Below are 24,599 nucleotides of genomic sequence, written 5' to 3' on the forward strand. Positions count from 1 at the left end.
CTTCCCAAACTACATTTCCCAAGCTCTCCCCTGGGCGGGGCGTGGGGCGGCGAGCCGTTGGTGCCGGCGGTGGAGAGAGGAGGATGCTGGAGATGGCGGCGGCAGTGGTGGGAATGTGCCTGTAGCTCTGCTGCTCTGTGCCTCGCCTCGGGCCGCGACTGAGCGAGGAGCTCCTGTGAGGAAGCGGGGCTGCCGCCCCGGGGCGGCTCGGACTGCGCCGTGCCGGGGAGCTGTCGCCTCCCGCCCAAGTAAGCCCCCGCCGGGCTCCATCTCCCTTCTCCGGCTGCACGGGGATGTGTGTCTGTATGGGTGTGTGTCCGTGTCCGTGTCCCAGGCTCGGTGTGGGTGCTGTGTGTGTTGCTCAGGGACGCTGTGAGGGAGGGCAGCAGGGAGTGAGGGGGTGTGTGTGGAGGGCTGTGCTGTGCTGTGCCAGCCCGCACTCGGCGGCAGCAGGTTGCCTAGCGGGCATAGCGACGGGAAAAAGGTGGAAAATACGTGGTTTTGTTTGTCGGACTTGGTTTCCTTGAAAGAGGAAAGGCGCGGGCTTGCAGGTTGTGTTTGTTTCGAGTCAGTCTGCGTTTGTTCCGAATCCCGTGTTTTGCCCTTCTTCGCGGTGCACGGCAGCCCCTCGCCTCCTGTGCGGGCTGTGGGATCAACTGTGTCCGGGTCCATAGGAACGGAGCCGTGAGTTTTGAGCTAGGATAATGTTATTGTCAAGCTGCTCGCAAAGGGATTAGTCTCCTCGCTGCTTCCCTCCCCCCTTCTTAAAATAACATCAGGTAGGGAGCAGAAAAGCTGATTTGTGCCCTGTATGACCGAGTTCTTTAGTCGTGTCACTGGAGCATCTTCAAGGCGATTATGCGGTGGAAGTTTTGATGTCGTCTGTTTATGCCTCCATTTACTTGTCTAAAAATAATTTCTCTTGCAGAAGACTTGCATCAGAATATTTTTTTTCCCCCTTTTTTTTTTTTTTTTGTTGGTACTCCTTGGTGGAAGAAGAGAACTCAGTTCTGTGACTTTAAAAACTTTTTATTACTTAGTGCTTGTAACAGAAGGCATTTAGCATTTAACAGTTTTTAAAAGTCCGTTATTGTGTGCATTTTCTTTATATAACTAGCAGTGTCTATCATATCTAATTCATCTAGTGACTGTAAGATTCCTGAGTTTGTTTTCAGAACTGTATAACCAGAAACTCCAGACACCTGGAATTAACATTTATTTAGCTCACACTAGTGCACTGTGAAACTGAGAGGTGTAATATACTTAAGGAAACCTGTTGCTAACAAAGAAAAAGTTTTTTGTATAAACAATTGCATGTATTAGTATAAACTTGAACAGTGGTTTGTTTCCTTTTCAGTAAAGAAGAATGTCCTTGTTTAAAGCTAGAGACTGGTGGTCCACCATACTTGGAGAAAAGGAAGAATTTGACCAAGGCTGTCTGTGTGTTGCTGATGTTGATAATAGTGGCAGTGGACAAGGTAAATTCAGGCTTTAAATTGGCGGCTTTTAAGCCACACAGCTGTAGGTTTGCTTTGATCAATGCATACTGAAAGCTTGTTAGCCAGGCTAGTTGGCTATTTAGTTTTACGTCTGCTATCTTTAATGTGTCCTTGTAAGCTTAAGAAGACAAATTCAGTGCTCTCTTTTTTTTTATATTTGTATACTGCTAAATATGTTAATTCTTGCTTGTGTTCACTAGTAACTTCTCTCATGTCTTATTCCCTCAATAGTAGATATTTTTAAAATAAAGAATTTTCAGTTAGTCATGGGAGCAAACACATTGTGTCTTCTAAAAACCTAAGGGGAGAAAAAAGGAAGGTGAGAGCTAAGAAGTTAAAAATTTAAAAAAACAAACAACCCTCTTGATCTGGAAAAGAAGTGATGATTGAAGTAAGTGACTCTGCTTGAGTAAACCCTGCGTTTCTCTGTAGTCGTTAATCATGTGAAATAATCTTTCTGTCAGGGAGAGTTTTTGTGTGTGTATTTTTGAAAATTAATAAATTCTTGGTGTCTCTATGATATCATGCTCACCTTGGAACTTTGTTTTTGCCTGGTACACATAGTTGAGTTTGACTTCCTTGCTGCAATACTCTTCTAAAATTATTTTAATGTAAGGTTCTCCCTTTTCTGGATAATTTGAATAAAGTTGAGCTGTTATTGATTTGGTGTACAACCTTTTCCATAAGAAATTCATAAGAGTAATTTAGGTCAGAAAAAACATTTAAGATCATTGAGTCCAGCAAACCTCTGTGTTTGTTACTAAACCACGTCCTTGGGCACCATGTCTACGCATCTTTTAAATACCACCAGGGGTGGTGATTCAGCCACTTCCCTTGGCAGTCTCTTCCAGCTCTTCACAACCCTCTTGGTAAAATTTTTCCTAATATTCCGTCTAAGTTTTACAGCCCCTGGTTCACCTCTCAGCCCTTCACTGGCTTTGTTGCCCTTCTCTGGCCATGCTCCACCACCTCCATGACTTTCTTGTAGTGAGGGGCCCAAAATTGAATACAGTATTTGAGTTGCAACCTCATCAGTGCTGAATACAGGCGGGCAATACTATGGCCACACACTTTCTGATACAAGCCAAGATGCCTCTGGCCTTCTTGGCCACCTGGGCACATGCTGGTTCATGCTCCAGCTGCTGTCAGCCACCTCCCTGGGTACTTTTCTGTTGGGTAGCTTTCCAGCCACTTTTCCCCTGTTTTGTTGTGTGAGGTTGTTGTGACTGAAGACAATGACCCGTCACTTGGCCTTGTTGTACCTCATACGATTAGCCTCAACCCATCGTTCCAGCCTGTCCAGATTCTGCTATAGAGCCATCCTACCCTCCAGCAGATAACCCTCCCACCCAACTTGGTGTCATCAGCAGCCTCCTGAGGGTGCACTTCATCCCCTCCTCCAGGCTGTTAATAAAGATAATAAACAGGACTGGCTCCAGTACTGAGCCCTAGAGAATGTCACTTGTGACTCGTCACCAGCTGGATGTAACTCAGTTCACCACCATTCTCTGGGCTCAGCCATCCAGCCATTTTTCTACCCAGTAGGCAATATACCTGTCTAAGCTGTGACTATTCAGTTTCTCCAGGAGAATGCCGTGGGAAACGCTGTCAAAGGTGTACTAAAGTTGAGGTAAACAACATCCACAATCTGTCCCTTTTCCATTAAGATGGTCACCTTGTCACAGAAGGAGATCAGGTTGGTCAAACAGAACCTGCATTTCATAAACTCCTGCTGGCTGGGTTTATCCCATACAAGCTGCATGATGGTGCTAAAGATGATATGCTCCATGACTTTCCCTGGTACTTAGGTCAGGTTGACAGGCCTGTAGTTCCCTGGATCCTCCTTCTGACCCTTTGTGTAGATTGGCATGACATTTGCTAACTTCCAGTCAACTAGGAGCTCCCTGGTCAGCCAGGACTGATGATAAATGATGGAGAGTGGCTTGGTGAGCACTTCCACACTCAGTGTTCCTGGGTGGATCCCATCTGGCCCCACAGACTTGTGTTTGTGTCTAAGTGATGTAGCAGAATGCTGACCATATCCCCTTGCATTATGGGGGCCTCATTCTGCTCCCTGTTCCTGTCTTCCAGCTCGGGGGCTGGGTACCCAGAGAACTACTCTTGCTCTATTGAAGACTTAGGCAAAGGCAGTACTAAGTACCTCAGGCCTTTCCTCATCCTTTGTCACTATATTTCCCCCTATATCCAATAAAAAATAGTGATTCTCCTTGGCCATCCTTTTGTTGCTGATGTATTGATGAAATATTTTTAGTTTTTAATGGCAGTAGCTAGATAAGATCCTAGTTGGATTTTGGCCCTTGTAATTTTCTTCCTGCATAACCTTACGATCCAGCTGATTCAGCCCTCCTGATTCAGCTGCCCCTTCTTCCAAAGGTCATGTTTCCTCTTTTTCCTGAGTTTCAGCCAAAGCTGGGATGGTGTTCTTCCCTGCAAACTTGTCTTTTGGCACATGGGGATGGCCTGTACCTTTTAAGACTTCCTTTGTTACAAATGTTCAGCCTTCCTGGGCCACTTTGCCCTTCAGAACTGCCTTCCAAGGGACTCTGTCCACCAGTCTCCTAAATGGGTGAAAATCTGCCCTCAGGAAGTCCATGACAGCAGGTCTGCTGTTCCCCCTCCTTCCCTCTCTAAGAATTGAAAATAAAGTTTTGCTATTGCTGTGCTCACTACAGCCTCCAACCATCACATCACCAATAAATCCTTCTCTGTTCATAAACAGCAAATCCAGTGGGGCACCTTCCCTAGCTGGCTCCTTCACCAGTTGTGTAAGGCAATTATCTTTCATGCACTCCAGAAATCTCCTAGACAGTTCCTCTCTGCTCTGTTATATCCTCAGTAGACATCTGGTAACTTGAAGTCCTCCACCAGAGCAAGGGCTGGTGATTGTGAGACTTCTTCAACCTGTAGAATATTTCATTGCCTCTTTGGGTGTTGGGGGGTCTGTAACAGACTCCAACCATGACATCTGCCTCATTGGCCTTTTCCCTGATTCTTACCCATAAACACTTAAGTGCTGCCATCACTGGTGCCGACAGATATTCATGTATCTGCAAAAAATGTAATTGCTTAAGTTAAAATAGAAGACAGAGCTAATGAACATTAATTGAATCATGTCAGTATTCTGTCTTTTTATTTAGGGTATTATTTGGAGCACTCTGCAGCAAATTGAATTCCACATGTGCACGCTATTGTATTGCATAGTATCCTATGTGTTGGTTTTGTCTGTTTCTTTTTTAGATAAAGTTATTGTGGGCAGTTATAATGGATATCTCCGAATCTTTAATCCACATCCTGTGAAACCTGGAGATGAAGTACAACCTGAAGACTTGCTCTTGGAAGTGCAGTTGCGAGAACCAATATTGCAGGTGGAAGTGGGAAAATTTGTTTCGTAAGTAAATGGGCAGGCTATGGTGCTGTTATTTAAATCTTAGATGTGATTTTCTTCCTTTGTTTTGGAGGGTGACTTTTCAGTTTCTAGACGGAAACTATTGATCGCATCTATGAATCCTATAGTATGCATTTGATCTGCTTCTTGAATCATCTTCATATGAGAGAATTTTTACTTAAGGTATATGGGTATATAGAGGATAATCTCTCAGATTATCTTTTTTTAGATTATCAATTTTTTAGAAGCATGTAGAATAGGAAAAACTTAACATTTAATGTTATCTTCTAAGGTGTTAAGAATACTTGACTAACTTGTTATGGTCTAGGATGTAATACTGGTCAATTGTTTCCTGTTTGATGGAGGATGGAAGATCCGTAATTCCAATGAATTTAGTGGAAACAAGTGGCCAGATAGAGCAGCGATACTGGAACTCTAAGGGAAATATCTTATAGTTAATTGGCTGTAAGAAAATCTACTTAAGAGCACTTTATTTTAGAAATGAACTTCTAATACTGTAGCATGAACTTTTTATAAAAAATGAAAGTAAAACCTGTACTAACCATGGAGAAGATTGGTGCTCTGAGATCAAAGAGTCAAGTACTCATGAGTGACCCTTTGCAGGAATGATAATGTCTTACTCTGTGAAATGAGCTAAAACATTTTCCGTATTAACAGCACAAGTACTTTGCTTGAAATACTACTTGTATTTGGAGGAAGAGGAATGTGAAGGTTTGGAGGTTCCATGCAGCTAGTACGAATTAAAAAAAAAGTAGTGTCTGATATTGCTGAATAATGTTTGTTTGGAGGGATGATCTGCATATTGTTCCTCCATAAAGGATTAACAGCACCTTCTTTCAAATGAGTTTCAAACTAAACTGGGAACATAGTTGGGTTGCTCTTTATATTTGAATCTCAAAATATGTTCTTAAGGGACTCATTTTGACTTTGAAATTAACTCCAAGCACTTCAGCATGAATTTAGGAAAATAAGTACTTCTGAGTTTATATGCTAACATCTAACATCCAAACCTTTGCATTTGGCCTACACATGAGAGCAATTTCAACATGTTTCTTGAATTTTGTCCTGTATGAATTCTATTTGAATTTATCTGAAAATAATTTTTTTATGCTCTTCTTTACAGTGGTACTGAAGGACTTCATCTGGCTGTGTTGCATTGCCGAAAACTCTGTGTGTATGCTGTTTCAGGTTAGTTTACAGATCCAAGATTTCCAGTGATTTTAAGTGTATTCTAAAGTTTGGATTAGGTTAATGTTAAACTTGGTATCTACAGTATTTGCTCATCATCACTGAAGATCTGCAGTCAAGCCTACCTATGAAGAGGAGACATTAGTAATTAGGTTTAGCAGAGGTTTGCTGATCTGCTCCATGCCTGAGATGCTGTGATGTGTGTGATGGTCTGTGGTTTGCAGTGATTGTGAGCAGCTAGTTCTCATTATGGTTTTATGAATTGGTGTTACTGTTCAACATGCTAATGAACAAATGGTTTGATAATGCCAACCTACTTAGCTCTTTAAAAAGAAGCAATTATGATTCTTTCTGAACTCAGAAATCCAGATAATTTCTTAGAAAGCAGAATATTGGTAAGGTAGCCCATGAGAAGACAGAAGGTTAATACTGGTAAGAAAGTGAAACCACTGTGTTTTGTCTTAAATCCTCTTTCTTCTACTGCCTTTGGCTGGAAATTCTTTATAATGTGTTCTCTCTGTATGTGAAGAGCCTAGTAATGAAATACATATTCTGTGCTTTCTTTGATTTTTTTTTCTTCTCTATGCTCTGAGCAAAGCACAGATTTAAAAGATCTATTAATGGTACACCCATCTTCAAAATTCAATAGACAGCATGGCATTGTAAATTTTCTCCATGCAGGGACGCACTCTGATTTCTTTCATTACAAGGGCATGGTTTTCTTGTAGGAGCAGCTTGTTTCCTATTTATAGCCTTGTAGTCAGGTTACTCTTTGCCTATCTGGAGACACCTGTGAAAGTGGTCTTTGCTGAGGAGGGATTCTTAGAGATGTGCTGCAGTTTTTGTGCTTTCTCTTTGCTGCAATAGTGTTTATGCCTCAGGACTGTAGTCTAGCAGTACAATTTTTATCAAAACAATTTATTTTAAAATTTGCATTGAGAGCATACAACAGTAAGTTTAGAAGTATTTAGTAGTTATAATTTGCTGTTTGGTCTACATTTGCTGTTTGGCTTAAGCAGTTAAGTAATAATAAAGGTAAAATTTTTCTATCTTTTAACAGACTTTTCATACTAATCTGTAAGCATTCATGCTTTAATAGTAATTTCTGTCATCTCTGTGGGTACTCTCAAACAAGCTCCTTTGAGAAATAACTATCATTACTTCTTTATGCTTTTAAGGTAAATGACCCTTTCATAAAGTGGAATCTTTATTTGCTTTTTACTTGCTACCATATCTGTTATTCATACTAAAAATCACTATGCTGCTACTTTTGACAAATGAAAGCATCCTTCAGGGCTGACTAAAGTATGGTCTTGATATTGTATTGCAGTCAATATACACAGGCTGACTACTTTCTGACTTGTTTATCCTGAAGTGTTGATGATTATCTAGTTGTTACCCAGCAGGGCTTTTCCGCTCATGTCTATTCCAGTCCTTTCCCTAGTGTGGGCCTGCTTTAGGGGTGATTGTTTAAAGCTGTGTTTGATTTGTTTGGAGAAATTGCCTAAAACGATAGCATAAACTACAAATATTTCATAGAATGCTGTTTAAGTTGTTGTTGGAATAATATTTGTATAATTAAAGCTGTGGTAGGATTTAGTGCAAAACATCTGTTTTCCAGCAGATGTGATTGTTCTCAAAAGATTCTGTTTACTTTTTTTCTTTGCTAGTATTACTCCTTAAGTATTACTTTATGTAACAAACTTTACTTTCTTCATGGGGTTCTTGATTCTTGAAAGAGGAACTTCAGTTTCTTTAGAAAGACTTATTTTCTGTTAATTCCTTGAAGGAGTGAGGAAGTTAAAATTCATGCAGCCCTTTTCAGAGTATGTGACATATATCGCAAAATTATTTTTGTTACCATATGTTTGTCTTTTATCTTCGCATTGCTGATCACTCCATTCAATTTTCAGGCAAAGTAAAGGCAAGTGATGAGTGTGCCCTAAACACAGCTTTGTCAAATTGGAGCTAATGACCAGCTACAGTTTAATTTGACACAAAGACTATTGCAACTGAAACTGATTGTTGGATATAGTATATTTACCAATCAGCTAGAGAATCATAAGAATGCCCGTTTGAGCAGGGGGAATCAAAGCTTTTTTCCTGATCTTAGAGGTGTGCCCAACATGAAAAATACATTTAAGTAATAAAATCTCAGCCTTTTGTGAGGTCTTTATACCATGTATAGTATAATGATACCTTATTTCTGGTTCTGACTTTTGGAATTTTATAGCTTGGTGATGTTTTTTTTTCAGGAAGCAGCAGTGTGAGCCTATGTATATCAAAAGTCACTAGAAATTAAGTTACATTTTTTTTCAGATTGTTTACACTGATACTCCTTTACTTCTTCCACAGTGTGTGTATCAAATTAATAAATATTTACCCTTTGTTTTTTTGTAGGAACTCAGGGGAATGTGGAGCATGGGAACCAGTATCAGATTAAACTGATGTATGAGCACAATCTTCAGAGAACTGCTTGTAATATGACTTATGGCCCATTTGGTGGTGTAAAAGGTAAGCTCCTTGTATATTCTTTATAATTAATTGTTTAACTGAATTTTGAAAGGCAGCATGATGCTGTTGTCTAGAGGAAACAGCATCTTTCTATTCATGATGGTACTTTTTATCTGATGCATGCTGAAAATAACTCAAGTTGAAATGAGCGAAGAATATTAAATGTAAAATAGTTGTTTTCTCACATTTTGAACTGGATATGAGTTTACAAGGATAATATTAATTGTAAAAAATGTGACAAAATTCCTGGCTCTTCCCTTGTAAAGTACTTCAACATCTAGAAAAAAATTGTTTTCTTCTGTGCTTTAATTCTGTTTTACTTTTCTGTGCTTGCTTATCCTGGACAAGTGTCTTGAAAGATATGTAATGCAGACTTCTAAAAGACTAGTTAAATTTAGATTGGGAAAACAGAACAGCAGGCAATAATATTAATAGTGTATTTGTAGATTTGAATGAGTTTACCAGATATCAGTATTTTTTGAACTTGTCGACTTGTGAACTTGTTTTTGTGTTCTGATTTAGAAGCATTTAGATTTGCTTTGCATAACATCTCCTTTTTTTCAGAAGTAAAGACTGCTCAAAAATATTTGGGGGGTGGCAGTCATCAACAAAAGTAGTGTCACTAACCTGTTGGCAGAGTGATAAGTCACTTTCTGAGGCAGAGAGTCTCCTGCATCAATATGTCAAATGTATGTAGACACTCCCTCAGTTCTATGTCTGTAATAACCTTCCACTAATGATGCTACAATTCCTTAACTCAAATTCAGGCTTGTTCCTGGGCTTAAATTCAGCTGATCAAAATCCTTACCGATTGAAGAGATTTCCACCTACTAATTTCTTACAGCTACCTTAGGGAAAATTGTCAGCTCATGTGGGTGAGAAGGTGTAAGGGCTATGAGTATCTTGAGAAGTGAGTGTATATGATATGGGCATATTCCTGTTAAAAGCAGAAAGAAAATACAGAGGTTGCTAAATCCGAGAAGAGAGAATGATGTTCTCTGACATTCTACAATGGAGTTGAAGTAGCGCATGTATAGGGATAATAAACTAAGTGTTGTGAGTGTCTGGAACAGTTCAGAAAGAATAAAACAAGTAAACACGTACCACCATGCAGTTCTGCAGAAGAAATTATCTGGATTTTTTACATGTGCGTTTGTTTACTATGGAGGTCTAAGTAGAGGTCTGGTCACCAGCTCAATCTTAATGCCAGACCTGTCTCATGAGCTGTGGTGGAAGCAAGTAGTCTGATGAAGGTGTCTTTTCAAGCTAGAGAGACAGGAGGTAATGTTTACCCTAGAACTTCTCAGCAAGTCAAACACTTCACCTAGGATGGTCAAAATGAGGGCCAATCCTGAGAAAGCAGCAAGAACAGCAGAAGGAAGTCTGGTACGTTCTGTAAACTTTTCTGAATTTTCTGTGTTAGCATGTTGTGCTAATTACCTTTTCTTTTTTTCTTTACCATGTTCCAGTTCACATATGTGTGTTTATTGCTGTTGGACAAAGAATGATCTCAAGTCATAAATAAACAAAGAAGGAGAGGTTTATGTTGTGTAATGAATAATACATACTCATATTGTAAGATCAAGATGCTTTCTGTTTAAGATCAAAATCTAGGAAAATTATAGTGAATGTTCAGTTTGTGTTGAAGTATCAGAGAAATTGTCAAAATGGACACTGGGGAAAGTTCTCTTTGGGAAATGAAGGAATATTCTTTTTTTTTTGTAGATATCCTGAAATATCCTGGTCTGAATGTTCTTTTTATGTGGCTTTCCTGGACTATCTGGTTAGATTTCTTATCAAGGAAATGCTTTTAATCTTGTCCCAAGGCTTTTGCAGCAAATCTATTTCAGGGTTTTTTTAAGTATCATCTTTAATATCTTATTCTGTCCTTGAGGCTTATGAAGGAGAATATTGTGGTTTTATTTCCATCTCACAAGACCAGCCAGAGTGAACCAGAAAGGACAGCAAGTGCTGTTAATTTTAGTAAACAAATGCCTGTCCTGGTCTAGCCAGCCATGCTATCAGTGTATATCGTGTATCTGTGTTTTGCAGATGCTCTGGTGTGCCACTGAGAGTCTGTAAGTAAATAAACTTTTTTTTTTTTTACCATCAGCCTTCCACAGGCTTCTCTGGAATTCTTTTCAGGCATCTAACAGTGTCTCTTGCCTTCAGTAGAGGTTAATTCATGGTGGTGCTGTAAGCCTGCAGCAATGAGCTTGCTTTGTTAACAGTCTGCCTTCTGCACCACAGTCTGAAGTAGAATAAGAAAATACAGGGATGGCATTTCTTGCCATCTGTTACTGTTGTGACTAATCTGTGTCTTCCTGCTATACTTAAGCATGTTTGAAGCAATGAGAGGGTGAAGCAGGCCCTTCACAGGTCATGCTCACAGAACTACTGAAGCAGATGCAGGAGAATGGCAGTTGAACAGAAGGAGGAAAGCATGAGTAGAGGGAAAGCATGCCATGGGAGTGTTGGGGAGGAGGGTGAATGTCAGTCCTCCAGGAACATGTTTTTTTATCAGAGTGAGCAAAAAATGCTGTAGGAGTTGACACAGAGAACTTGATCTATGAAGTTGCTCAGTCTTGCTCAGATTTCTCTTGCTGAAGGTTATGCTTTTTTTTCTTTTTATGGAGCTCTTAATCCTATACCTTCAGTGGTAAAGCAGTGAATTTTACTCAGCCATAGGATTTAGCGCTGACAAAAGAAAAAAAAGATTGAGTTTTCAGTCCTGAGGTGTATGGGACAGGTGAAAAGTAAAGTCAGGACCATGAGCCTTAGGCAAGCAAACTTCCCACTCTTCAAGGAGTTAGTTGGACCCCTTGTGAAACTGCCTCAGGGACAAGGAGTCAGAAAATGGCAGATCTTCGAGGATGCCTTCCATAGAGTGCAAGAGCTAAGGATTCTCAGGTGTGAAAAATTGAAAAAGGAAGGCAAGAGATAGGTGTGTCTGAGACGTGGTGGTCAAAGTAAAGGGCATGAAGGAAATCCATAGCCAATGGAGACAGCGAGAGGTGACCTGGGAGGAATATAGGGATGCTGTTTGGTTGATTAGGGTCAAAAAAGCCAAGGTACAGCTGCAGATGAACTTGGTGAGGGGTGCAAAGAGCAACAAGAAGGGTATCTACAGGTACATTAACCAAAGGAAGGTCAAAGGAAGCAATACTGGCAAACTGGTAAGAGTGGATGAGTGGAAGGCTGAGGAACTCATGAACTTTTTTGCCTCAGTCTTCACTTGTAATCTGTCTTCTGGGGCGGAGACTGGGGGAACAAAGTCTCTCCCACTGCAAGGAAAGATTGGTTTTGTGACCACCTGAGGAACCTAAGTCTATGCAACTGACTGAGAGGCATCCCAGAGTCCTGACAGAATTGTCTGATATAGTTGCCAATCTACACTTCATAGTTCTTGAAAAGTCATGGCAGCAGGTGAAGTCCAGGGTTACTGGAAAAAGGGAAGCACTGAATGCATTTTAAAGGGGCTGGAAAGGACCCCCCCCAGGAAGTAGTGACCTGTCAGCCTTACCTCTGTGCCTGGAAATGTCATGAAACAGAATTCCTAGAAGCTGTGCTAAGGCACATGGAGAACAGGGATGTGACTCTAGACAGTCAGCATGGCTTCACTAAGGGCAAGTCCTGACAGATCAACTAGTGGCCTAGTGGCAGAGTACCATGGAGTGATATATCAGTGTGATAAGATAAGGATTATGAATGTTATCTATCTGGAGTTCTGTAAAGCCATTGACACACTCTCCCACAACATCCATTTCTTTAAACTGGAGAGAGATGATTTTGATGGGTAGGCTGTTCACTAGATGATGAATTAGTTGTATGGTTGCATCTAGAGTATCATAGAATCACAGAAAATCCCGAGTTTGAAGGGACCCATCAGGATCATCCAGTCCAACTTATGACCCTGTGCAGGACACCCCAAGAATCACACCATGTGCTTCTTGAACTCTGACAGAGTTGGTGGTGTGACCATTTTGCTGGGGAGCCTGCTCAACCAGTCTCTGTGCGAAAAACTTTTTCCTGATATCCAACCTAAACCTCACCTGACTCATCTTCCTCACCTTCTTGTCATTTCCTCATGTCCTGTCACTGGTCACAAGAGTGAAAGATCAATACCTGCTGCTCTACTTACCCTCAGGAGGATGTTGAAGACCACAATGATATCTCTTCTTGGTTTCCTCTTCTCTAGGCTGAACAAATCAAGTGACCTCAGTTGCTCCTTATAAGGCTTCCTCTCCAGACCCTTCACCATCCTACAGAATGACAAATGGTGCTCCTTAGGCATCTGTAGTAGGACCAGTGCTCTTTAATGTCTTCATCAATGATCTAGGCAGTGGGATTGAGTGCACCCTCAGCAAGGTTGCAGATGACAGCAAGCTGTGTGGTGCAATTGGCACATCTGAAGGATGGGATGCCATCCAGAGGCACCTGGAGAAGCCTGAGAAGTGGGCCCGTGGGAACCTGACGAAGTTCAACAAGTCTGCTTCACCTGTGTCTGGGCAATCCCAGATGAATGAATACTGGTGAGGAGATGAACTCATTGAGAACAGCTGTATGGAGAAGAACTTGGGTGTTCTCATGGATGAAAAGCTGGATGTGATGCAACAGTTTGCACTCACAGCCTGGAAGGCCAAATGTGTTCTGGTCTGCATCAAAAGCAGGGTGACCATCAGGGTGAGGGAGGTGATTGTCTCCTTTGTGAGACCCTACCTGTAGTGCTGCTTGCAGTTCTGGAGTTCTTATCACAGGAAAGACATGGAACTCTTGAGGCAGGTCTAGAGGAGGGCCACGAAGATGGTCAGAGCGCTGTCTCCTACAAAGACAGGCTGAGAGAGTTGGAATTGTTCAGCCTGGAGAAGAAGAAGATTTCAGGGACATCTTAATGTGGTCTTTATATATTTAAAGGGAGTCTGAAGGAAAGCTGAGGACAAAGGCTTCATCCTAAGAGAGGGACAATTTAGATTAGATATAAGGAGGAAGATGTTTTACAGTGAAGGTGGTAAAACACTTAAGGTCAGATTGGATGGGGTTCTGAGCAACCTGATCTAGGTTGCTCCAAACTGGAGAGACGTGGATTTGCTGGATATATGTGATGTCCCTCCTCACTGGGGGGGAGGTTTGGACTAGATGACCTTTAAAAAACCCTTCCAACCCAAACTATTCTATGATTCAATGATTTTAATGTCTCTGGAGTTGTTTCACATGTTCGAAATACAGAAACAAACACTGCTAGATGTGTATTGCATTCTCATTCAGCTTTCTTCAGTTGTTCTGTCCCTTCTGGCTTATAGCAAGCTTAGACCCTTGTAATATTTTGGTCTATTTGACAGCACATCTCTTTGGCTGAAATCTGATGGAGATGTAAGACATAAAATGTACAACTGTCACTTCTCAACTGTCCATTTTTTTGACTCTTTTATTAAGAAAAAAGTGATTAGTGATTTCTCTGTGGGGAGTATTGTGAAGTAAAGAAACCTATTTTGTAGCCTTATTTCTAAATTTCATTCTTGCTGGTGTCTTCAGATAATTGATTTGATCTATGTGCAATTTTCACATGTGGAAGAATTGAGACAGATGTTCTCATAACAGGAACAGAGGAAGAAACAACAAACTCATTTATTCTCATCATAGAAAGTTGAAATCTAAATTAAAGCTGTAGAATAAAAACCCCAAAGACTGAGAAGTTGACCAGTGGCTTGCATAGATTAACTGTACATTTTTCTTAAAAATAGCAGAGTGTGAATTGTGCTTGTCACCACTAGATGGTCCTCTTACAACACTTACAGGTCAGCATTTCTAAAGCTGCATTCTCGAGCTGATTCTACAGGTGTATTTACTGCAACACTTATTGAGGTCTAGAAAGCACAGAAGCACTTTCTGAAAACTTCTATAGCTAAGAGTATTATTGATTGAAACAAAATGTATTCTGGTGGTTGTAGAATGTTAGCAAAAAGGTGAGATGAAATTGATTCTTACTTTCAGCAGAACTGTTACTGGCTCAGGGGTGTGAGAAATAACTATGAAATCCCTTATGAGTTTAGCTAGAACTCTAAACAAAGCTAATGGAAATGTTTAAAAATAGTAAATGAAAAACACCTACAAAGATGAAAATGTAGAAGTCAAGCATAGTGTAGGCAGAGTTGGTTGTGACTTAGAACTTTAAAATCTATGGCAAAGGATTATAATGCAGATCTTTAAATTTCTTTGCTGCTTTAGCTATATATTTGTTCCTTGCTGTCTCTGAACACTGGTTCCAAAATGAAAACAAGAAACTATCAAGAAGGGACATATAGAGATCAGCTATTGATTTTATATTTAAAAAACCCAGTATTGTTACCTAGACTTTGAAAAGTTGAACTTTACTTTGACCCTGCCTTTGTTGTTTAGAATGCATGTTTTCTTTTCATATTTCTGAACTCTTCCTCATGGTCTTAGAGCTATAAGTTGAGTTTGTCATTCAGTGCTCCAATTCTAGCATATGGGTCATTTTAGAAAGGATGATTCATGATAAAACCATGAGCCAGTAGTGCTGAACCCTGGTTCTCAACCAAGTGAACTCTTAACCTAGCCACAAAATGTCACAGCCCTTAAGAAATGAGCAGATTGTAAACTAGATGGTTTACTTCAGATATAAAATTTAAAGACCTTGAGGGTAGTCTACCTTATGCTTTTTTTTTTTTAATTAAGAAAATGAAGGTGAAAAAGCATATATCTTCAAGATTTATGTTTCATCCTTACTTATGGTGAGTACTCAGCTTTACAAAAATTTTACTTTATATAAACCCATTCATCTCACACGTTTTATAAGGTCAGGTTGTACTGCTATGGCATCATGCAATTACACCACCAAAGACTGCTCTGCTAAGAATTCAGCTGTGATTATATGAAGTGATGTTTGCTGATAGTTTAAATTATCTTGGAAAGTATTTTCTGTTTTCCCATCTGTAGTAAGTTCTGAGTCTTTATGAGTCAAATACCAATGACCTGGTATTTGGCTCAAGCTCATAGTCTAAGATGATGAGCTCATTAGAGAGGTTGAGTTTGGAGGCAGCCTGGGCTGTTGCAACCCTGGCCTGGCTGAGATTGTGATCTCAAGGAGCACGGTCTTGGCAAGAAGCAATGTCAAGACCCTGAGCTTTGAAAGAGTGAACTTCCAGACATCTAAGGAATTGGTGAATGAGATGCCCCGAAAAACTGTCCTTAGGGACAAAGTAGTTGACTAGAGCTGTCACTTAGAGCGCAAAGCTCTCCATCCCAATGTGTGAGAAATCAAGCAAGGTAGGGCAGACACCAGCATGGATGAGCCAGGATCTAGTCCTCAAAGTGAGAAGTAAGAAATGAGCAGCCAGTGGAAACACAAGACAGGTGACCTGGGGAGAGTACAGGGATATCACTCAGATGTGTAGAGATAGGATCAAGAGTGTCAAAGATGGAATGGGACTTGGTGAGGGATGTGAAAAATAACAAAAAGCTATTCTGTAAGTATACAGTGTCAGAAAAGAAAGGCCAAGGAGACCAATAAGTGACAAAGGAGAACTGGTAACAACAGATATGGAGTAGACTGAGGTACTCACTGAGTTTTTTGCCTCAGTCTTCACTGGCAGCCAGGTTTCCCACATCTATCAAGTCCCTGGACATCTAGTGGGAGTTGGGAGAGCCAGGTTTGGGACTACTTGATGAAACTGAATAGCCACAAGTCTGTGGGGCCTGATGACATGCATCCCAGTGTGTTACATGGTTTTCTGGGGTCCCAGGATGAGGGAAGAGACGAGACAGTTGACTCCATGCATCAGAAGGCTTGATTTATTATAATATGATATATATATAAGATATAAAAACTATACTAAAAGAATAAAGCTAGAGGTTTCACTACCAAGGCTATCCTAAGAATAGAAAAGAATGTGTAAACGAAAAGTCTTCTCAGCCCGAGACACTGGACAGGTGTTTTGTGATAGGCCCCTAACTGGAAACAGTCCGACAGGGCCAATCACAGACCTTCCCGTCGCATTCCACAGCAGCAGATAAGAATTGTTTACAGTTTGTTCCTGAGACCTCTCAGCTCTCAGGAGAGGAAAATTCCTAAGTAAAGGATTTTTCATAAATTATGTCGGTGACACCAGGGTCCTGAGGGAAATGCCTGAGGTTGTTGTGAAGCCACTCTCCATTGTATTTGAAAAATCATAGCAGTCAGGCAAAGCCTTGGTAACTAGAAAAAGGGAAACACCTCTCCTATTTATAATATGAGTAGAAAGGAATATCTGGGGAACTACAGACTAGTGACCCTCTTCTCTGTGCCTGGGAAAATTATGGAGCAGATCATCCTGGAAGCAATGTTAAGGCATGGCTTCATGAAGCCATCATATCTGGTGGCTTTTTGTGATGGAGTTACTGCAATGGTTGACAAAGGACAGTGAATGGATATCATCTACCTAGGCTTCTCTAAGGTGTTTTCCATGGGCCCACATGGCATCCTTAACTCCAAACTGGAGAGATGTGGATTTGCTGGATATGCTATTTGTTGGATAAGGAACGGGCTGGATGGATGCAGCAGGAGAGTTGCGGTCAATGGCTTTATGCTCAGGGGGAGGCTGGTGACAAGTGGTGTCTCTGTCTTAGGGCCAGTGCTCTTTAATGTCTTCATCAATGATCTAGGCAGTGGGATTGAGTGCACCCTCAGCAAGGTTGCAGATGACAGCAAGCTGTGTGGTGCAATTGGCACATCTGAAGGATGGGATGCCATCCAGAGGCACCTGGAGAAGTCTGAGAAGTGGGCCCGTGGGAACCTGACAAAGTTCAACAAGTCTAAGTGCTTCACCTGTGTCTGGGCAATCCCAGATGAATGAATACTGGTGAGGAGATGAACTCATTGAGAACAGCCATATGGAGAAGAACTTGGGTGTTCTCATGGATGAAAAGCTGGATGTGATGCAACAGTTTGCACTCACAGCCTGGAAGGCCAAATGTGTTCTGGTCTGCATCAAAAGCAGGGTGACCATCAGGGTGAGGGAGGTGATTGTCTCCCTTGTGAGACAGCCCCCCTCCCCCCCCCCCACCTTGTGAGAACTACTGCTTGCAGTCCTCATCACAGGGAAGACCTGGACAAATGGGAATGGTTTGGTACTAAAAGAGTATGTCCCATCCCTGGAATTTTTCAAGGCTATGTTGGATGGGCCCCTGAGCAACCTGACATCCTGGCATAGTGGGCCCCTGCAATGAGAGGTGACATCATCAACTAGACTAGGTTGCTCTGAGACCTCTGCAGTCTGATTCTGAATATTTCCAGGGATGGTGCACCCACCACTTTAGTGCACTGCCTGTTCTAGTGTTTTACCACCCTCCTTGTTAAAAAAGTTCTTCCTTATGTCTAATCTAAATCAACCCTTTTTTTATTAAAACCTTTACCCCAAGCCTTATAACAGCATGCTCTTCTAAAAGTTTGTCACCATAATTGTTGTACTTGGCTCGTAAACCTTAAGATGGGTTTTTTTCTTCTGATTGGAAGTCACTGCTGATTGAAAGCTTCTGATAAATAAGTTTCATGTTTTTCCATTTTAAAAGTTATGAATGGAGTGAAGCAAGTGAACTGCATATAGTGTTTTAGTTGAGAATTTCTTTTCTTATTCTTCTTTATCATGCAGTGTCCCTCCAGTTCAATTTCTAAGGGATAAATCTGGTATTAATCTAGAAATAGTAAAGTCTTATTAAGCAATATTCCATATAGTCTTTAGTCTTAATAAAGTTAAAACAATGTTAATTGAAAAACAGTGAGAAGGGTTTTTTTTTTGTAGTTAGATAGTGTTACAGTATTGTTACATTTTGTGATTGATATCATTTGGTCTTAATTTTATATAATTCCCATGTTTTGTTATTTATAGTTACACCAAAATCATGTTATTTTAACAAAAATAATGATGAATTTGATCTGTTCTACCTGTGCAGAATTTTGGTTAATCAATTTACTATTGTTGACATTAGTATGAAATAGTAGTAGTAAACTAAGTTCATGTAAAAATATTAGAACTCCTTATAAATGCATAATCACACAGAGATTAGTTGAGATAATTATTAGCTGCTTAAGAATCTCATGAATTTACATATTGGTACAGTAAAGGATTTGCAGGGAATGGGCATTAAGCAAAACTGATTTTTGACTCGGTGCAAATAAATTCATATTAATAATTAATTTTTATAATCTTTTCCTAACATGATGTTTAGATAATTAGTGCTGAAGTTACCTTAATTTTGTACCTACAACATACAGAATAGACTCTGACCTGTGCCTTGACTTTGTCATGTCCATATTAAAGGTATTTAGACATGGTATGTTTTCCTGCCTGTAGAGAAATCTGAGAAAGAAGACAGTAGTTTGGAAAATGAATCTTACTCCTACTTTACCATTTTCTGTTTAGGATGGTTTAGGACTTAGCCACTTTATACTGTTAGCTTAAGTCCTTCTACATCTTGAGAAATAGTCAATGTACTTCTTGTGCCTGACTGCTCTTAAAAAGAGATTTACTGCTGTGGAGCCTGCTTGTAAGAAATGATGGTATTATGCTTTTTATAGGGGAAGAAAAGTGCCCTTATTACTTCTTTGAAAAAGTTTGGAGATCAAGCCACAATTTCATTCTTTGCCTTGTTTGCCTTGAGTCAGACATGACTTATGTTTGAGGAGTATATGCAATAAATTTCTGCTGAAGTAATGTGAAGAGTAGAGAAGGGCTTTAAAGTAAAAACAAAGCCACTGTTGCTTGAAACTAAGGCAGCTTTACAGATTATCACATAAATTTCCTGTGGTCAGTCAGCATTAGGCTGAATGCTAGGCAGGATAGTAGCTCATATATGAACAAACATCAGTGTGTAAGGAGTGAATACTAAGGTTCCCGGCTTTGAGGCATGGTGAATGAAGTGCAGGTTTCCTGAGCTGCTTTCTGGAGTCCTTTGGAAGTGTGTGAATGATCACATGCTCTAGGCTCTAGTAGGAGGACACCCTTTCCCAGGTGCGGATTGGGTTCTGTGATTGTTCTTCAGGGCGTAAGTGGTACATTAAGGTGGGTGAATAAACACTCTGAATGCCTCCAGTTTTCTTTTTCATTAAAAAAAAATTTTTTTTTCAATTTTAAAGATTTTTTAAATCTTCTTAAGAACTAAAAAACCAGCATATTGATAGCTCACCAGTGGGGGACACAATCTATTGAGTTGTTCTTTAATAGAATACTAATTTTATTTAGTGACAGGCAGAAATCATAACTGCTGAATTATTTTTGAATAGCGTTTGCTTACAGATAATGGTTTTGCACTGCAAAAGCACTGTTACTGCTTTGTGTCATTCCACACACTTGCATTATCTAATAGTTAAATAAGTGAATTAACCACAGTTTTATATGTCTTCAATTGAGTTGATAAATGATTTAGTATTGGATCCCCCTAATAAGCACAGGCTTTGAAATTTACATTTTCATCTGAAACCTTGATGCCTTAATTCAGCTTCCAGAGTAATTCAGATTTATTTGAAGTTGTTTCATGGATTCTCTACCTGTAAAAGCAGATAATAAAACAATAGCAAAAGGAAGGTAAAAAGAAAATACAGAAAACATGAAAATGTTACAAGCAGAAAAGTGTGAAAATACATTGAACCGATCTTTTTCTCAGCAAATGGCCTTGAATTAATTTTATTTTTATTATAGCACTGGCCTAGAGGCAAAGTATGTTTGAGTGTTACAACAGAGAGGGTGCTATTTGGAGGAATTTTTTTAATAATGAAATACAACATATGCATAAACCATGCAACCTTGTAACAGGAAACTTTGTGAGGAGGGTAGAATGTGTTTAACTTTTCTACAATTCTGCAAGAATAAATTTTATTAGGTGTTAGTCAGAAAAAAAAATTATCAGCTGAGTTTTATGCTGTAAGGTTAAATGATTCTTATGACTATGTTTAAACACTGGAGCAGTTAAATTCAGACTTTGATTTATTGGCTAGTTCTGTTAAGGAGCAGGATATTTAACTGTTGCCTTCCTTTTAAATTGCTTCTGCATAAGGACAGATTTTTTGAAAGGTTTGGGTTTTGAAATTTTTTCATGGAATAGATCTGGTGATGGCTATTTCTAAATGGTTTCTCACTCAACTTTGGAAAACTGTTTTGTTTTGTACTTTTTTCCCCTATTAATAATTGAGTTAGAACTTCTCTAAATTGAAGAAGTGAATGGAAAAATAATCAAGGAAAAGGTTCTTTGAATCTCTTACCATCCGTTTCCTCTTCTTAACAGTAATGATTGTAGCCTAATGATCACAGCCTAACTGAAATAAAAGGTCTCTTTGCCTTCAGTTGGCCAGAACTTTGCACCAGTTATGAATTCCTAGATAAATCTCCTAATCAGCAATTTGTTTAAGAAAAGAACTATAATTTAAGTGAAGTAAAATCAATTGCAGAAATACATAACTTTGAGAACAGTTGTATATGTAAGTGAAAGACTTGTTTTTCAAAACTTTGGTAAATTCTGTATGACAGTTTGTCTAATTTCCCTTGTTGAGGTATGGTACCCAAAAATGTGCAGCGACTGTGCACGGGTAGTATAAAATGTTTTGTATCTTACATGTGGGGTTACAGCTTCTGTAGTGCTCCCTCCAAGAGTCAGTGAGTGCAAAGGCAGAACAATAATTACCTCATATGTTTTTAATAGCAGATGTATATTAAAAATGACCCAATCTGTCTTTTGTCTTTTTGATGACATATTGTTGACTCATTTTAATTCATCGTCCTACTCTAATCTCCAGACTCTTCTTCTTAGTGCTATTGCCTGCCATTCTCTGGTTTCCTGTGAGTCAATCGTCTGAGATCACATCAGATGTTTTATTTCAGCTTAGAGATGCTGTCTCTAAAGTTTAGAAATGCAGTATATGTTATTACCCTGTCTGGTAAATAGTTTGGCATGATGAATTTTCTGTTTCTTCAAACCTACGTACAGCTTTATTATTTACATATGTACTTTCTTATTTAAATGTTCCAGCATTTCATGTGAATGCATTTGTCTATAAGATTTGTTTGCTGCCCCATAATTTTTCCTCCAAAACAATGAAGTTTTAGTTTCTAATTATTTAGTCTATTTTGTCTTCTCAAAGGGTCTTTCAGAAGTGTGTGTTTGTAGCTTTTGTTTATTTTTCCAGTGGTCATCAATGATTGATTACTCCATTACAATAAAAGTCTCCAAACTATAGGAATTTATTTGGAGAGTCACCAAACCCTTGTTAGTTGCTTTTCCTAGAGTGTTGAAATGTATCTTGTACAAACTATAATGTTTTATACTAATTTTATATTGATGCAAGTCATTCCTATCAAAAATCACTCTACTGCATTGTTGTGGAAGCTTAGTTCCTAAATACCACACAACTGCTCACTCCCTTTCTCTCACTTCACCCTGGTGGACAGGGGAAGAGAATCAGAAAAAGGTAAAATCTGTGGGTTGAGACAAGAACAGTTCAAAATTTTTGATGAAGTATGATAATAATGATAATAGTAATAAAAAGAAGAGAGAAATAAAACCCAAGAAAAACAAATAATGCACAGTACAGTTGCTCACCACCCACTGACTGATGCCCAGCCTGGCCTCCATCAGTGATCAGCCCCTTTACAGCCAACTCCTCATTTGAGTGTTCTCGGTGTGTTTCCAACAGTCTAAAAATACAGGATAACACATTGTTCCTGTGATGTCTTTTCTGAGATTGCCAAGAAGGAAACTAATAGGATGGTGATTTTTTTTTGATAGAGATGTAATTCACTGAGTCATTTGACCACAAAGTAAGAGTTAAGCTTTTCTGTATGTTGGTTACCAGCCTAGGATATATATAGACAAATGACTTGAATGTGAAAAGTGGCTGTTTCCTTGCTGTTTTTTAGCAAATTAAGTCAAGCTGTTTATTTATTTATTTATTTATTTTGAGTATATTTGAAACTCTTCTTGAAGATATATTGGACTTTGATCTAATATTCTGTACAGAAAAGCCTCACTTTTGTGTTGTAAGCTTCTGACCATCTGACTTTGTTATAAATATTCTCAATGAGTTCTTTGGATGTGAATGCAGTTCACATTCAGGAGATCATTCTTCAGAACATATCTTTAACAATTCTTTAGCTCAAAAAATTAGTAAGTAATCACATAGAAGGCGTAGAGTTGGAAGGTACTCCTGGAGGTCATCTTGTTCACAAACCCTGCTTGTCCCTAGAGCATGTTACTTGGAGTTTTTTTCCAGATGGCTTTTGAATATTTCCAGAGAGGGAGACTCCACAATCCCTCTGGGCAGACTGGTCCAGTGCTTAGCCACAGCCTCATAGTAAAAAAGTTTTTCCTCATGTTTAGGTGGAACTTCCTGTGTACATCAATTTCGTTGTCTCTCCTATTGCTTGGCATCACTGCGAAGAGTCTCAGTCCATCCTCTTGACACTCTGCCTTCAGATACTTACTATATATGTTGATGAGGGCTCCTCTCAGTCATCTTCCTGAAGCTAAACAGGCTCAGCTCCCTCAGCCTATCCTCATAGGAGAGATGACCTCATCCCATAATCATCCTTGTTGCTGTCTCCTGGACCTGCTGCAGAAGCTCCATCTCTTTCTTGTGCTGGGGATCCCAGAGCTGGACACAGCATTCCAGATGTGGCCTTGCCAGGGCTGGGTAGTGGGGCAGGATCACCTCCCTCAGCCTGCTGGCAATGCAGGATGATGCATCCCAGGATACCATTGGCATTTTTGGCCACAATGGCACACTGCTGGCTCATGGACATCTTGCTGTTTCCCCCAGGTCCTTCTCCACAGAGCTGCTTGGACTAGCTGTCTAGGACCCCTTGTCCCTCCAAGGCATGTTCCTCTGGGATTCTTCAAGAAGGTCCCTGAAGAGGCCAAAGTTAGCTCTCCTGCAGTCCAGTGTTGTGATCCTACTCACTGACCTGCTTCTTCCTCACAGGACACTAATGATCTCATGGTCACTGTAGCCAAGGCTGCCCCCAGCCTTCACATCTCTAACCATACATTCTGTGTTTGTTTGTAAAGGTCCAGCGGCACACCTTTCCTAGTAGGCTCCTTCATCACCAGTGACGAAGGTTATTGTCAGTGCTTTCCAAGAACCTCCTGGGTTGTTTATGCCTTACTTGTGGTTCCTCCAGCAGATGTCCAGGTGGTTCAAGTCCTCTATGACAAGCAGGGCTTGTGACTGTGAGGCTACTTTCAGCTGTCTGTATAAGACCTCATCTGCTTCCTCTTCCTTCCCCTCAGGCAGCCTGTAGCAATCACCCACAACAGTGTCAGCCTTAATAGTTTGCCCTTTAATCCTAACCCATAAACTCTTGACTCACTCATCATCCTCCCTGAGACAGAGCTTCATGCATCAAAGTCCTTTGGGAAGTGCTTAGCAGTCATGAAGCTTCTTAGTCTAAGGAGACTAAGGAGAAGTAGGAGAAAAGATAGGGAATTTCACTGAGTTTTAACAGTGGGATCATGTAGTTCTATTTCATTGTTTGGTAAGAACAAAATTTTCACGTCTGTTTTAAATGGAATTTTGAAGATGATAGATTTACTTGATGATGGTGACTTAAGATCTTACTGATAACTTTTCAAAGTACGAAAAATATTGAAAAATAGTACATGTATTCAGCTTAACTCAGTGAAAGGTCTGGTGTTGATTTATGATTCACTAAAAACATACATGTGCCTGAACTATTCAGTCAAATGTTATTGATTTTGAAGGGCAACTGTTTGTGGGAGATTTGCTAGTTCAGTAAGTTGTTCTGTAATATTTATATAATGTATGATAGGTGTATAACTTCAGATAAGAGCAGAAAGGTTCAGACTGGAATTTCTCCTACTTGCTTTAGAAAAAGTGTATGCTAGTGTTGTGATGCCTGTATGAATGCAAGGCTCTTAGAAGAAGATTTCTGCAGCTGCTAGGGCCTGAAAAGTAGTTACTGAACAAG

The 24,599-nt window shown here is 39.8% G+C and overlaps 1 protein-coding gene across 2 annotated transcripts in view; it reads left to right on the top strand.

The window, feature by feature from the left end:
• Nucleotides 1-99: 99 nt before the first annotated feature.
• The window catches only part of BBS9 (Bardet-Biedl syndrome 9), a 287,596-nt gene continuing 263,096 nt past the window's right edge, over nt 100-24,599 (top strand). For both annotated transcript variants that reach the window (XM_009095997.4, XM_050971505.1), the window contains exons 1-5: nt 100-248; nt 1,358-1,478; nt 4,758-4,908; nt 6,050-6,114; nt 8,515-8,628. In XM_009095997.4, coding sequence (XP_009094245.1) covers nt 1,367-1,478; nt 4,758-4,908; nt 6,050-6,114; nt 8,515-8,628 — 442 coding nt within the window. In that variant the 5' untranslated portion in view covers nt 100-248; nt 1,358-1,366. The remainder of the gene's footprint in view (nt 249-1,357; nt 1,479-4,757; nt 4,909-6,049; nt 6,115-8,514; nt 8,629-24,599) is intronic.

The sequence above is a fragment of the Serinus canaria genome, chromosome 2 (assembly GCF_022539315.1).
Source record: "Serinus canaria isolate serCan28SL12 chromosome 2, serCan2020, whole genome shotgun sequence".
NCBI lineage: Eukaryota > Metazoa > Chordata > Aves > Passeriformes > Fringillidae > Serinus > Serinus canaria.